Source organism: Nannospalax galili, unplaced genomic scaffold, assembly GCF_000622305.1.
Source record: "Nannospalax galili isolate Female #2095 unplaced genomic scaffold, S.galili_v1.0 scaffold4128, whole genome shotgun sequence".
Classification (NCBI taxonomy): Eukaryota; Metazoa; Chordata; class Mammalia; order Rodentia; family Spalacidae; genus Nannospalax; species Nannospalax galili.
In genome coordinates, this window is record NW_008357079.1 from 51,838 (window position 1) to 67,608 (window position 15,771).

Here is a 15,771-nt window from a genome sequence, read left to right on the forward strand (position 1 = left end):
TTGTATTTGTATGGACATGTCTTTCTTTAATTTTGGGAAATTTTCTTCTATGATTCTGTTGAAGATCTGGTCAATGCCATTATCTTGGGATTTTTCTCCTTCCTGTATGCCTATGATTCATAAATTTGTTCTTTTTATGGTGTCACACAATTCCTGCACATTCCATTCTTGTGATTTCTTAAATTTTTCATCATCTTTGCTTGAGTGGTCTAGTTTGTCCACTTTATCTTCCAGTCTTGATACTCTGTTTTCCATTTCATTCATCCTATTGGTGAGGCTTTCTCCTGTCGTTTCTAATTGGCTTACTGAGTGTTTCACTTCCTTCTTCATTTCAACCTGAGTAGCCTTCAATATTTCTAGCTCTTTTCTGAATTCTTTCAGAAGCTTATCCCTATCTTCCTTCAGTTCTTTGATTTCTTTGTGTGTTCTTTAAATTCGTTGAATTCTTTTATCATGTTTATAATTGTTCTTTTGAGTTCCATGTCCTGTGTTATCTCTAGGGGGTTCTCATTGCACTCCTGTAGAGGACTGTTGGTACTTGGTGGGGATATATTATTTTGGTTTTTCATATTATTATTTTTTCTCTGTGACTTTGACATGTGAATTTTCTTTTCTAGTTTCTGATTCTTGTGTGAGACTCAAGACTTCCTTTGTTGAGTTTAGATCTGCTTCTTTTTGTAAACTTTATGTGCCTTTGTGGTTTACTTGTTGGGGATGAAAACCTGGTTGGTCTAGGCTTCAGGTTTTCTCTTTTGATTTTATATTCGAGTGGCCAAATAGCTTTTGTCTTGCTGCTCAGGAGTTCCCACAGAGGCCCAAGTTGGATGAGGATCAGATGCACTCAGGCTTTCTCCCAAGGTCTGTATCCCTCCAGGAAAGATGCTGGCCTCAGGAATTTGGGGACTGGGCTGGCCTGGGAGTAGGACCCAGGTAAGATGCTGGCCCCTCAGGAATTTGGGGGTTGGACTGGCCTGGGAGCAGGGCCCAGGAAAGATGCTGGTCTAGGGCAGCTGGTGTCCATGCTACCCAGAGATGCAAAGGAAGATGGGGGCAGGAGGCAGCCCCAAGGGCTCCTCGGTACTGCAGTGAGGAACTGTATTGGTCTGGATGCACAGGATCAAGAAGCCAAGAGGTCAGCCCCAGCATCCAGGAAAGAGGCCGAGATGTTGTGCAGCCCCGGGAAGCAGAGGGACTTGAGGGCAGAGCCAGGCCCAGAGGTCTCCTGGGGACCCCGAAAAGGAACTGGGCTTGTCTGGATACAAAGGATCAGGAAGCATTGGTGATTCCTCCATATTTGGGCCCCAAGACAAGGAATGGGACAGGACCCAGGCTAGGAGGAGAGACGGGCAGGGGTGATAGGAGGGTTAATGAGGCTGGGGGAGTCAAGGAGCGGAGGGCCCAGTTCACTTACCCTGCAGAGAGGCTGGTGGGTTGTGCAGGCCCAGGGAAGCAGAGGGTGAGGGTGGGACCAGGCCCAGAGGGTTCCTGGGGACTTGGAGAATGAACTGGTTCTGTCTGGATGCAAGGGATCAGGCCGCAGTGGTGGCCTCGGGCCGAGAGGTCAGAAAGCCCCGGGTTCCAGGAAAGAGGCTGTGGGCTGTGCAACCCAGGGAAGCAGCACGAGGTGAGGAGTTGTATATTTTTAAATATTTCTTGATGCTTGGCATATAGCTGAGTGTGCACTGCATACCCAGTAAATATTTCCTAAATTAAATGCAGCTCGGCTAACTAAATAATTGAGTGAATGGTGGCAAGGTAGAACAGATGGAATTATCAACGAATCAGAAGGATCTTTGAGTCTCCTTTGTGTCTTTTCTTGCTTCAGAGACATAAACGACCTCTAATCTGGAGGTAACCAGCCATTACCAAGTTCTTGATCTTGGAGACCTTGATTATCTTCGTCCTCACAAACCCTTGAGGTGTTATCGACATATTGCTGAACAGACAAGTCAGTCAGATAAGTGGCTTGCCCTTTAATGCTTGGACAGAGCCTGGCAGAGCCAAGACCCCAATGTAGTCTGACTTAAGATCTCCTTTCCTGATATAACTTTTATCAGTATTGCAGTCAGTCTTGGTCTAAGCCAGAGGGAGAATGAGCCAGCAAAAGGCCTTATTGGGGAGCCAGGGGCATGTTTTGCCTATCCAGAGGGTCATAGCCTCTCCTTTTGGCTTCCTTAGGCACTGGGAAGACCTCTACCCTGGTCAAGTATGCCGAGAAGTGGGCTCAGAGCAGATTTCTGTATGTTACATTCAACAAGAGCATTGCAAAGCAGGCGGAGCTTGTTTTCCCCAGCAACGTCATCTGCAAAACCTTTCATTCCATGGCCTACGGTCACGTCGGACGGAAGTGAGCATCCCGTGCTGGTGTCATTTCCACAGGCTGCTGTTCTTCATGTGATGATCCTTATGGTCACGTATGAACTTACCCCACAACACTGAGAACATGCCATGCTGCCATCTCCATTTACAGGCAGGAGATGGCACAGAAGCTTTGGTGGTCTGTACTTTTGTCCTGTGATTGCTTACACATAGCTACCTGGCTGAGGAGGCTGTTCTTGCTTCTCTGGAATTGAGGCACTAGTTTAAAGTTCAGGATGTCACAAACCCTGAAAACGTTTAGGTTTTTCCTTGGAAAACCTCCATATACCCGAGACTTTGTGAACAAGAAGGCTTCAGGGAACTTTCAGTGGGGGAGGGACTACTTGGAGCAGGAACCATTCCAAGCAACAGTATCAGCTGCTATGAGCTGATTCATCCTCCGGGTTGTCATATGTGAACTGAAAGTCTAGGGTATAAGCTGTCTCAGTTGAGATGTAGACCTTGCAGGATTCCTGTGACTTTGAAAACATTTTGTCTCACCTGTGTTTGACACCTTGAATTACCTTGTGTTGTTGGAGGGAATGGGGGATACAGTAAGTGGCAGGGCGTCTGTAAAGCTGAGGGCTATTCACTGGGGGTATGCATTACAGGTACCAGCTGAAGAAGAAGTTGAATCTCTTCAAGTTAACACCTTTCATGGTCAACTCTGTCCTTGCTGAAGGGAAAGGTGGATTCATACGAGCCAAGTTAGTATGTAAGACGTTAGAAAACTTCTTTGCATCAGCTGATGAAGAGCTGACTATTGATCATGTGCCTATTTGGTGCAAGAACAGCCGAGGACAGAGAATCATGGTTGAACAGAGTGAGAAACTGGTGAGTCTCAAATGTCTTAAGTGTCAGGGACCTGGTGTGCCCTTGTTTCCTCAGAGGTGCGCATAGGACGTTGAAGTGGGCAGGCGAGACAAGTGCCTGTCAGTCACATGTGTTTTCTCCTGTGAAAAAGAGAAAACACAGGGTCCCATAATTCCCACAGTAGTCCTGCCAGGTTTTTTTTTTTTTTTTTTGGTCTTTTTGAGATAGGATCTCCCTGTAGCCCCAGCTGGCCCAGAACTAGCTATGTAGACCAGGCTGGCCTTGAACTCAAAGAGATCTGCCTTACCTCTGCCTCCCAAGTGCTGGGATTAAAGGTATGCTCCACCATGCTCGGTGGGCTTTTTTTTTTTTTTTTAAATGGGACGGGGTCTCTCTCTGTGATTGAGTCTGATTTCAAACTCAGGATTCTCTCTCTTGTTTCAGCCTCCCTAGTATTAGGATTGCAGACAGCTGTGCCACCTCTGCGGAAGGACTTGCCCATAATTTAGGAGTTTGTTATAGGGTGGGTCTTCTAGATCCAGTGATTTTTTTATTGTAGTTCTACATAGATTTTGCTCGTGGAAAAGTCTGTTTCTTAACTTTTATCCAGTCTTTTTCAGTCATTTGTTGTTTTTATGAGTTGCCACTTGTGAATCTAGAAAAACAATGGGGCCTTCCCTGGTTCACCAATTCTATCTAGTCTTTGATTTGTGCTGCCACGTCTGCTGTGGCCCCAGCCTCTCACTCCTCCCCGGACTGGAGATCACCACAGAGTCAAACAGCCATTGTGGAGCCTGGGAGGGCTGCTCTCTGTTCTGGGATGATGTCTCTGCTCCCGCTGGTCTGTGCAGAAGTAGAAGTTTGATTTCAGGGTGCTGCCTCTTCAGGGTCTTAAACTTTGGCTTCCCTTGTCACTTTCTAGAACGGCGTTTTTGAAGCAAGCCGACTTTGGGACAACATGAGGAAGCTGGGGGAATGTAAAGAAGAGGCGTACCAAATGACTCATGACGGTAGGCACGCTCCCAGCATGAGTTTCTGTTGGTTGGAGATGCTTTCCTGAATTGTGACTCTAGTGCTCCTTCTTCCAGGCTATTTGAAACTCTGGCAGCTGAGCAAGCCTTTGCTTGCCTCTTTTGACGCCATCTTTGTGGATGAGGCCCAGGACTGTACCCCAGGTGATAAACTATTCAGGACATCAGTAGTCTCAGATACATAGAAAGAGCACCATGATTATGTAAGAGGACACTATGTGGAAGTTCATTGTTCTTATTTGTGATAAAGAGGAACAAATGATCCTTAGTCTTTCAAAAATTCTTATTTGACTTAAGATCTCCACAGTTGTCTGCTCCCCTCACTTGAAGCAGATTTATCTTCCTTGGTGTTTTACTGGAGTTGTTTTTAAAATGCTGAGTGGGTCGCTCATCAGATGATAGGGATCTAGCCTCATGCCGATTGGGAAAAGGTAGTCTATTTAGAGTGAAATTTTGTGCTGTGTGGCTAATAGAGAATAGAGTATTATAAATTTGACTTCCTAGGTAATTGGGGGTGTGATAGTATTGGAGAAGAAAATTTGCCCCACTCTGTATTTGCCTATATATTTTCTTAGGGCCAATTCATGAAGAACATTCCTAGACCTAGAAACTGTTTTCCTTTGTCTGTTATAAAACTGTGTCTTTTGATATAGTGCCTGCCCCGTAGCACTTTGTTATCTGTTGGGCTGGCTGCGTTTGGGTTAGTTTTCTTTCTTAAACATGAATTCTTTTGGCTTGTGGGTTAGAGCCCTTCAGACCTTCTCACTCTTTCTCTTCCTGGTTGCAGCTATCATGAACATAGTTCTGTCTCAGCCTTGTGGGAAGATCTTTGTAGGGGACCCCCACCAACAGATCTATACCTTCCGTGGTGCGGTGAATGCTCTGTTCACGGTCCCCCACACTCACGTCTTCTATCTCACACAGGTAAGGGCTTGCTGTGCTTCTCAGGCCCCAAAACATAAGCAAGCATTTTCTCCCCTCCCCCGTTTTTAATGTGCCAGCTCACAGTATGTTTTACTCACCACACATAATAAATCAGTAATGATATGTTGTGATAGCTAAAGTTCAAAGTTTATTCAGATTTCCTCAGTTTTTCAGTAATATCCTTTGCTGCTCCAGGAGCCCATCCAGGATTGTACATTGCAGACAGTCACTGCACACAGTCACGTCTCCTTCAGTTTTCTTGTCCGTGACAGTTTCTCAGACTTTGATTTTGATGACACTGACAGTTTTGAGAAGTACTGCTGAAGTGTTTTCAGTATGTTTCTGTGTTGAAACTGTCACAAGTATTTTTTTCATGGTTAGAGAAAGTTATGGTCTAACCATAGGACCTCAGTTGTTAAGTGCCGTTTTTGTCATGTGGTATTGAGCATCCATATTGTCTATGGGGGTATGACTGTTGATGGTAACCTGGAGCACCTGGCTCCTCCACTGGAAAGGCAACCCCGTCTATACTGCGGGCTGTGGAAGGAAGTCTGTACTGAACCCTCAGCAGAGAAGTGTGGAGTGTCTGCGTCTGTTATTTGTTTCTTTTCTCCCATTACATGATAGCATAAGTGTTCTTATTTATTCAGTCGTTTATGAGTATTTATTTCAGTAAATTGGATCTCAGTTCATTCTGTGATTTTATGGTGGCAAAGTCCCTATTGTTGAAAGTCGAGTTTCCTTGGACCACATTGTCTCCACGCACTTGTACGGGTGCCTTGGGAATGACGCTGTCCTTCCAGTTGCCGTTGGCAAGGACACAGACTCCTAGGCTCAGTTTTGAAGGCTAGGAAATAACTTAGATTTTAAAATATCTTATCATTTTTATTTTATGTGTATGAATGTATTGCTGCATGTATGTAAGTGTACCTGTGTTGTGCAGTGCTCTTGGAAGTCAGAAGAGGGCATTGGATCCCCTGGAACTGGAGTTAGGATGGTTGTTAACTGTCATGTGGGTGCTGGGAACCGAACCTCTTCAAGAGCGCCAGTGCTCTTAACTGCTGTGCCGTCTCTCCAGCCCCTTGGAAATGATTTATATAGGTGAAAAGGCTGATAGAAACAGCATGCATGGCCCAAGGCAGGGAATCTGGAGAATGTCCATGTTTGTTGGTTTTTGTTCTTCAGAGAGGGAGTCACTGTATAGCCCAGGCTGAGCTGGAGCTCACGGTCTTCCAGCCTGAGTCCCTGAGTGCTAAGATTCCAGGCATGCACCATCATGCTTGTTTTCAGTGTTCTGTTTTTGTTTTTTTGTGGTCTGGTGATGGAGCACAGGGCCTTGAGCTTGCTAGGCGAGCACTCTACTGCTCACATGTACCCCCAGAACCCCAGCCTGAGAGGGCTCATGTAGTCATTTCTACCCACGGCTACCTTATTCTCCAGTGGTTATAAATGCTGAGTGAGGTCTAGGAGGAAAAGGAGAGACTTCTACCCTCTTTTAACCTTTGCATGATTTATTGAGAAGGGATGGGGAGAGATTTGCTTAAGAGACATTTGTAATTGGTGTTAGCAGAAGATGTTGAGAACTGTCTAGATAGCGGAAGATCCTGAGAGTGGGGGCATTTCATTTTTTTCTTTATTTATTGTGTTTTTTTTCATAGTAAGGGAATGGCTTAATTAATTAATCCGACAGAAGACAGTCATTTGAATGTGAAATGATGTGAGGGTCAGAGAGGTAGAACATGAAGTTTGAGTGCCCAGTGAAGTTGAAGATAGTGGTAAGAGAAAGAAGTATAGATGGTGTGTGTGAGGTCGGGGACAAGGTTTCAAGATAGAAGACGCTACTGTGGGGGTTGGAGAAATGGCTCAGTGGTTAAGAGAACTCACTGCTCTTGCAGGGGACTTGAGTTCACATCATATCAGGCAACTCACAACCACCTGTAACTCCAGCTCCAGGGGATTTGTAACCTCTAGCTTTGGTGGGCACTGCATTCATACCCACACACACACATACACAGGCACACACCTAATTAAACGTAGCACAAATAAGTCTTTTTAAAAAGGAAAGGAAATGTTAGGCTAAGAGAAACAGTAATTCTTGCTCACTAGTCTCTTCCTTGGGTATAAGTGACTTGACTTTAGGAATGTCCAAATTACAGTGATAGAACTGAGCTCACACACTAAGGCAGGCTGCTGATGCTTTTGTTGTTTTCCAACAGAGTTTTAGATTTGGTGTGGAAATAGCTTATGTGGGAGCTACCATCTTGGATGTCTGCAAGAGAGTGAGGAAGAAGACACTGGTTGGAGGGAACCATCAGAGTAAGGCTTTCTGCTGCTCTGCTGTTTTTTGTCACAAACTCACTTGTGCTCTGTCCATTGATTTGCATGGAGTTTGTGCTTTCTCCCCAAGGTGGCATTAGAGGGGACGTAAAGGGACAAGTGGCTCTGTTGTCCCGGACCAATGCCAACGTGTTTGATGAGGCTGTACGGGTAACAGAAGGAGAATCACCTTCAAAGATACATTTGATTGGGGTAAGAGGATATTTCTGTTCATCGCTTCACACACAGAAACATTCTTGTAGACAGACCAACCTGATGAAAGTACTAGGCTTCCTCAGGATTTTGGGCAAGAAAGCTTTTTGGTTTTGAACTCTTTTCCCTAGGCTGCACTGTGACTGGCCACTCGGATTATGTTCCTATATGTAATTCTTGTAAAGTCAGATCCATTCAGTAGCTTGTCTTTCATCTTTAATAAATGAATGCTCCGTTTACATTGCCTGTACAAGTGAGGTTGCTGGCTCCCTGTGTTTTTCTGACTGTGTGTTGTCATTAGTGTTAAAACAGCTTAGCTGACGACATTCTGGGTGACAGGTTACTCTACAGCACATAGGGTCGAGCACCTGGATTCTAGAGCTGTTATCACTGACTTGTGTGGCTGGGGCAAGTCACCCCTTGTACGCCTCATTCTTTCCATCTCTAAGATGAAACAACACCTTTTCAAAAACCTGTTTCATGGGGCAAGTTAGGATTAAATGACATGTTTATGGCATATTTAATTCTGAAGTTGTATGACTGAAGGATATTCATTTGTGGGAAAAAATATTTTGAGGGCCTACTACTGTGTGTTTGGCACTCAGTAAAACACTGAATCATAGAGAAATTTTTTGTTTTTTCCTTTTTTAAAAGCAAACTTTATATATAGTGTTGCAGAATTTGGAGCTAAAAAGGAAAAGTCATGTGTAATTCCAGCATCGTTCCTGTAATTCTCAGTTTTGCTAATTTTTTTGTGCCTTGGCACTTCTAGATGTGTATTTTTGTGTAATTGTAGTTATGGTATTGTAAAAATACTGTTTTTTTTTTTTTTTTTTAACTTAACACATCACATTTTCTCTCACTGATCTTTTGATACCTTTGGAGTTTTTCATCTGGTAGTCACAAGGTTGCCATTTTCATTATTGTAATAATTTTGGAATGCCATCCCTGTTGGCTATAAAGTAAACTTCCCTTCCTCTCTTACATACACCTGTGCCTGTACCATGGGTCATTACACTGTTCACACACAGGATGAATTACAGCGTGTACTTTGGTTTTCCCTGTTTTATGTCAGTTTTATGACCCTCCACAGGGGTGGAAAGTTCTTAGGTGGAGCCGTTGTCACAGCTCTCTTATGCTGGGCCTAGTGCCCTGGGAGTGCCGGAGCCACAACCAGTGTTCAACAGGCACTTTAGGTAGAGCTAGGTTAAGACTGGCACAGGGGGCTGGAGAGATGGCTCGTTTGATAAGAGCATTGGTTGGTCTTGAAGAGGACCCGGGTTCAGTTCCCAGCACCCATGATGGCTTACAACCATCTGTAACTTCAGTTCCAGGGGATCTGACGCCTTCTTCTGACCACCACGGGCATTGCATGATGTGGGTGCACTTACATGCATGCAGGCAATATACTCATATAAATAGGTAAATATTTTTTTATAAAAGAACTGTGGCACAAGGCCCTTTCCTCCAAGAGGATTTTAAATTACAGAACAGTCTGGGCCTGTAGACACTGTCGAGTTCTCACTCAGAAGCAACAGCAGAGAGCACGCCCTCTGACAGGTGTCTTCAGTTGTCCGGCCTGCCCTTTCCAGCCATCATGTCCTTTTGGAGGGCAGCCATCACTTGCCCTGGTACTGATGAGAAAGCAGTGTGCAGTCAGGGCTTCCTCTTCTAAAACACAGGAAGAGTTTGAGGCGACAGCTCTGTGCTTTGTGCTTCATGAGGTTCCTGCTTGCCGTGTGTGCGTTGCGGCAACTGGAGATCTGTTTCCAAGAAATGTCTTCTTTCAAAGTCCCATCCTCAGATTTGTTTTATTTGGATAAAAAGCAAAACAAAACCAAAACACCAAAAATTCCACCAAAATTTTTTTTCAGGGGATTAAATCATTTGGATTGGACAGAATCATTGATATTTGGACCCTTCTTCAGCCAGAGGAAGAGCGGAGGAAACGTGAGTACCTGCCTGGCCTCGGCGCCTCAGAAGGTAGCTCCAGGGCTGGGGATGGGGGCGGACCGGCCCAGCCTGAGTCAGTGCTCTCACTGTTCTTCCACACAGGAGCTAGGGCCAGCTTTTTCCCTGGAGCGGGATGCCCAAACCTGTGTTCAAAGAACTGGGAGGTTTTTCCAGATCCTTCTTAGGGTGTCACTAGTTGCCCGTGTTGGTCCCTTAGGCCATCTCCCCTTTCATTGTTCTGCCTGCCTGTGCAGCTTTACCCATTGTCATGTCTGTGTGGGCCCCAGGTGCGAACTCCTAGTGTTTCCCTGGCACGTTCAAATCCCTGTGAACTAGACAAAATTCGCTTCCGGTGCTGTGATGGAGGCAGAGAGGCTGCCCCTACTGACTTGTCCCGGGGACACACAGGGAGTTAGTGATCCAGTCAGGACTAGAACTTGGGTCTCCCAACTCTAAGACTGGCTACTGGTGTGTTGTTGGTCAGGAGTGTAGTGCTACTGCCCCCTGGTAGGCTGCCGGTCTCCTTTTCACCCAGCGTGTCTCCTCTGTAGGAAATCTCGTCATTAAAGACAGGTTCATCAGAAGATGGGTGCACAAAGAAGGCTTCAGTGGCTTCAAGAGGTATGTGACAGCTGCCGAGGACAAGGAGCTTGAAGCCAAGATTGCAGTAGTTGAAAAATACAATATTAGGATTCCGGAACTGGTGGAAAGAATAGAAAAATGCCACATAGAAGATTTAGACTTTGCAGGTAAGGAACACAGTTGTTTGCTGCCTCTGTACACAAGGAGGAATGGGTGGTGTTGTGAGTCTCTTACTTGCATCTGTGGCTAGCAGTGGCTGTGCTCGTTAAGAGAGGGTTCGACCCACCACCTACCTTAAACAAACAAACAAATAGGAAGCAGAGCGATAGCTGTCCCACAGGACCTCTTTATTGCTGTTCCTGTTCCTCTCTCAAGCCACTAGAAGGAGATTTTCTAAACCTAGCTCTGTTACATGTGACGGGGTAAACTAAGCAGCTCTCCCCTGGGCCTGTGCCCTCTGTGTACAGCACAGGGAGAAGGTCAGGTGGCTTTGGCTCTGTCATTCTTTGAGGTATGCTTGTGACTAACGTGCTACCTTCCCTTCTCAGCCTTTGTCACCTTTCCCAGCTGTGCCACACCCTTTGTCCACACAGCTACAGCTGCACCAGTAAGGCTGCTTTGCCTCTGGTCTCTTCCCCGTGCGCCCTCCTCTGACCGTACCACATTTCTGTTCTAGAGTACATTTTGGGCACTGTGCACAAAGCCAAAGGCTTGGAGTTTGATACTGTGCATGTTTTGGATGATTTCGTGAAGGTGCCTTGTGCCAGGCATAATCTCGCCCAGCTTCCTCATTTCAGAGTTGGTAAGGACACTGGATGCTCTTGTGTAGTAGCTAGGAGTTGACTGGATGCTCCCTTTTCACCACTGTAGTTTGGATGGGATGGTTTCCTGTCCTTCTAGAACAAAACCAAAATAACACATCCTGGTCCTAAACTTTCAGTTTTTAATACTTTGGTTTTTAGAAAAGTCAAATTTCTACAGGGCCCTTCCCTCAGGGTGGCTGGTAGTGTGTTAGGTCATGATGGCCCTGTGAACACAGCTGCCCATCTGCTTTGGACTTTTCCTCATCAGGCACTAGGTGCCCCAGCCTCATAGCAGCTTTGAAACATTGGTTTACTTGCACCGGAGTGAAAAAACAAAACAAAAATTGTTGTTATTGTTGTGTTTCCAGTCCCGGCGATTGAGAAGCGGGCCGTGTGTGTGCTAGGCAAGTGCTCTACCACTGAGCAGTGCCCCGGCCCCCAAACTTGCTTTTTTTTTGTTTGCTTTATCAACTGCTGTCTAATAAATGGATTCTCAAGATTAGCTGTTAAAGTCTGCAGCAGTGCTTTTGTTTTGATTTTAAATCCCAGAAAAAAAGCATTGGATGTTTTCAAACTGTAAAGCTCTCTCAATATTTATGTACTCTCTTTGGACAATTGCTCTGTTGGGAGACAATTTATACGATGCACAGTCCACCCATTCAAAATGTACATACAGCTCAGCGGCTTCTAGTCTACTCACAGATGAGCTGGTCTGTTTCGCTAGGTATGGAGATGGAGAGATGATGGATGTCAGGTGGGCAGTGCAGACTTAGAGCTCTCATCTTCCCAGACTGGACTGAGATCATCCAGACAGTGTAGACCTGGACTAGCCCTGGCCCTTAACTAGCCAGACCTCATTTGCAAATGGTTTACCCTCTAAGCCACAGGTTCTCCATCTGCCTCACAGACAAGGGGAGAGCTGGGACAAGAACGTTAGTATCCCTTGGGTATGTTACAGATGAATAGTCAGTTAACATGTTCCTGGGATTTACTGTACAAGACTAGAAAGAAGCCTAGCATTTTGTGTCACCAGTTAGTGAAGTTTTGTTTTTTGGTTGGTGTTTGTAGGAGCATTTTATATAGACAGCCAGCAAACGTGGAGCGATTTTGGAAGGAGGCTGGTGAGGGATCATAAGCATTTGAATGAGAACATAAGTATTTGCAGACAGGCTTTTAAAGTGTTTGTTCCCCTTTCTTTAGAGTCCTTTTCTGAGGATGAGTGGAATTTACTGTATGTTGCAGTTACTCGTGCCAGGAAGCGGCTCATCATGACCAAATCTCTGGAGAACATTCTGACTCTGGCTGGGGTAAGAGGACTGGGTAGCTTGAGCTAATGCATGTTTGAGAGATTAACGTGGAGGCCTCCTGCTAGGTAGAAATGAGGAAGGGCTCCTAGGTGTGCAGAGAGGAAGTCACTAGAGATAAGAGTGTGGTTTCTTGCCAGATTGTAAGGTAATTCACCTTTTAAAGGTCTGTTTACAGTATCAGTGGTTTTCACACATTTATTTCTCTTCTGCTCAGTTAATTCACAACATTCCTGGGGGGAAACTGGCAAGTTTGTGTTCTGTATCTTCATTCCTCCCTGCTGCTTTCTGTTCCTTTTAGAGTGGCAGTTGCCACCACCATTAGATTTTTACAAAAGAATTTGCCCTTCCTAGGGAGAGGGAGTCTCCAGGTACCTGCCCAGTCAGTGCCATGCAGAAAAGTGAGCTGTTCACCTTTACTGTGGTACTGTGCTTATTCCCACCTCTTCCTTCACCACTTCCTCTCCATTCTCTTTCTTGTTTCTCTTTTTCAGTCTTTCCTGGGTAGAAGTCTAAATGATTTAATCTTCTCAACCTTGTGGAAACCAGACCAGGAATCTGAACTAGCAGTTGCTACTTAGTGCATCTGTCCCTGAGCCAAATATGCTGAACCTGAAATCTAGATAAGAGTCTAAGAGTGGACAGGGCTGCTTCCTTAGCAATCCCAGAACAGACTGATTTGTTTGTTTTTGGTCTTTTTGTGAGAGGGTCTCCCTGCAGCCCCAGCTGGTCTGGAACTCTGGCCTATACTCACAGAGATCCACTTGCCTCTGCCTCCCAAGTGCTGGGATTAAAGGTGTGCGCTACCAGGCCTGGCAGGAGATTTTTATAGAAAGGTGATTGCTCATACTGCACTCTTTCTCTAGAGTCCTTAAGTGTTGTTACTGATGACTTTCAACATGGAGACAGTAGTTAGGTGATAGGGAGCCAGTTTTCGGTGAGTAATACTGAAATTCTTAGAGTTCTTAAGTGCTGGTAGAACAGACCCTTGATACTCACTGTTGAATATTGCCTGGGTCCCTCATATGTACCAGGAACCTTTACTGGAGTTACAGTGCTAGCTAAGAGAAATCTCTGCCTTCATAGGCTGCATCTAGATTAAGAGATGGACAGCAAGCAGTACATAAATAGGAATTCTTTTTGTGGTTTTGAGGAAGACAGCATCGGAGTTTTCAAAAAGAAAGTCTTTGTAGGAAAATCCTTGATATGACTTGTCACAGCAAAATTTTAAGTGGAACATGGTGATGTGTGCCTGCAGGCCTAGCTACTCAGGAAACTGAGGCAGGAGGATGGCTTGATACCAACCTGGGGAACATAGCAAGAGCCTGTCTCAAAAACAACAGCAGCAGCAAAACAAAATGTTTATTCAAAAGCCTTGGCCATGGGATCAGTTAATTAGCTTGCATTTCTATCTTTTACCTTTCGTTTCTCTGTTGACATTCTGTTCAGTGTGTCTTGACGGTACATTTCTAGAAGTGGAACTGCTGGGTAAAGAGGCATGCATGTGTTTCTTCTAGCTGTTTTGAAATTCTTCATGGTGATTATATCACGTTTGAGTCCCACCAGTTATATGACCATTAAATAAGTCTGTCTAAAACATCTGGTCAAAGTAGACCACTATGTATGAAAACATACACCAATAGACATTTATGGTAAAGGCTGGGGAGATGGTTCAGTGCTTAAAGTGATGATGTATGTACAAGCATGAGAATATGAATTTGTGTCTCCAGAAGCCACGTGAAGCCAGACCTATAAAGCGCACGTAAACATGGTGCTTCTGCAGGGAGATGGGAGGTGGAGATGGGAGAATCCTGGCATACGATGAGACTTTCTCAAGTAAGGTGGAAGACAAGGACTGGCACCTAGATTTCTCCTGACTTCCACACACATGCTATGTGTATACCTGCACGCATATGCACGCGCGCGGACACACACACGCACTGGAATTATATTAAAAAAGGAAAAAAAGCCAGTGAAACCTGTCATTTGGCTGCTGCATACATCTTGTGAGGAAAGTGAGTTTCTCCCATGGAAGAAAAGACGACAGAATCTAGAGACGTACTTCCTCCATACTGAGCCTGGGTGGGGAAACATCTGTCTGCCCACAGGAGTACTCTGAGAAAGCATCAGGAAAACTGCCTGTTGAATGAACAGACGTTAAGTTTCAAAGGCTGTGTGAGGTGCAGAACTTCTGCTTTTTCTTCATCCCTATCTGTGAATAAATTTGGAGATATCCTGTTTCACAAGTGACTGAGTTCAGCCTCTGGTCAGAAAGGCAGACCATAACGGAAATGGACACTCTGGTTGCTTGGAGACAGTAGTAACTTAGAGGCTCTGAAAGCATGTTGAGAATGGTAAAGGCTACAGGGGGACATTTTAGCAGTTTCCTGCTAACTGGGCCAGTAAGCCAGTTTGAGCTCCTCTAGTTCAACAGCCTAGTCAGGCAGCCTCCATTTTCTTTGAAGCCTGTATTAATTGGCTTCTGTTAGTAACAAAATACCTGAGGCTAGGTACTTTATAAAGAGATTCATTTGGTTGGATTATGGTGCTGGAGGGTACAAACACCACGGTGCTAATACTCTGGTAATGGCTAGGGTATAAATAGACTGTTACAACATGGCAGAACTGACCATGAGCAGGAGGGACCATGTGTGTTTTGTGACTTTGCCTTAAAGCCACCTGCTCTTGTGAGGACTAACTCATGTTTCTAGACTAACATCCCTTCTAAAGGTTCCGCCACTTTAACACTACTGCACCAGAGACCAAGGTTTGGGAGAAAAAACATTCAAACCCCAGTGCTTTCTAAGAGAATGAATCTAGTCAGAAGAAGCCATTTTGTTCATTTATTTCTTTAAGGTCTGAGAATCATTACGTAGTTGAAGTATGAAGTGCTGTCACATTGGCTGGCTGCTCAGCCTTGAAGATCCTGGATTTGTAGTCTGGATCTCATGAGCACATCCTTCAGGCTGTCCAGATCTCATAAACACATCCTTCACTGTACCTGGCAAGCTAGTTGGTGCTAAGCAAGCCCTTGTCAAGTGGCTCCAGGAAGTACCTCCCCTTCTGTGTGTGATCCTGAAGAAGTCCAGGCCCAGTTCCTGTTCCATTTCTTCCATTTACACCTTTTGGACTGAGGGCACATTACTTAACCTTTCTGCCTCAGTTTCCTTTTCTGTAAAACTTATAATGACAAGAATTGCAATTAGAGGATTTTTGTTTCATTCTGTTTTTACAAATTAAGTAAATGTTAGGTATTATTTTATCACATTGAAATAGCACATTTTGGTAAACTCATACTTATCCTCCAAGGCTCTACAGAGTCAAACTGTTGATAATATGTACTTGTGAGTAACACAGTCTGTTCCATAACATATTATGTTTATGTGAAATGTAAACTGTGATCACAGTACATAATATACATATGATGTGTTCTGTGGCTATGGTATGTATTATCCATGTAATATATACTGTGTT

The 15,771-nt window shown here is 44.7% G+C and overlaps 1 protein-coding gene across 2 annotated transcripts in view; it reads left to right on the forward strand.

Moving 5' to 3' along the window:
- The window catches only part of Fbh1 (F-box DNA helicase 1), a 62,167-nt gene that overhangs the window by 39,793 nt on the left and 6,603 nt on the right, over positions 1 to 15,771 (forward strand). For both annotated transcript variants that reach the window (XM_029557149.1, XM_008855047.1), the window contains exons 9-19: positions 2,179 to 2,347; positions 2,970 to 3,192; positions 4,094 to 4,181; positions 4,260 to 4,346; positions 4,990 to 5,126; positions 7,343 to 7,442; positions 7,534 to 7,655; positions 9,530 to 9,605; positions 10,160 to 10,357; positions 10,867 to 10,992; positions 12,194 to 12,300. In XM_029557149.1, the coding sequence (XP_029413009.1) occupies positions 2,179 to 2,347; positions 2,970 to 3,192; positions 4,094 to 4,181; positions 4,260 to 4,346; positions 4,990 to 5,126; positions 7,343 to 7,442; positions 7,534 to 7,655; positions 9,530 to 9,605; positions 10,160 to 10,357; positions 10,867 to 10,992; positions 12,194 to 12,300 (1,433 nt within the window). The remainder of the gene's footprint in view (positions 1 to 2,178; positions 2,348 to 2,969; positions 3,193 to 4,093; positions 4,182 to 4,259; positions 4,347 to 4,989; positions 5,127 to 7,342; positions 7,443 to 7,533; positions 7,656 to 9,529; positions 9,606 to 10,159; positions 10,358 to 10,866; positions 10,993 to 12,193; positions 12,301 to 15,771) is intronic.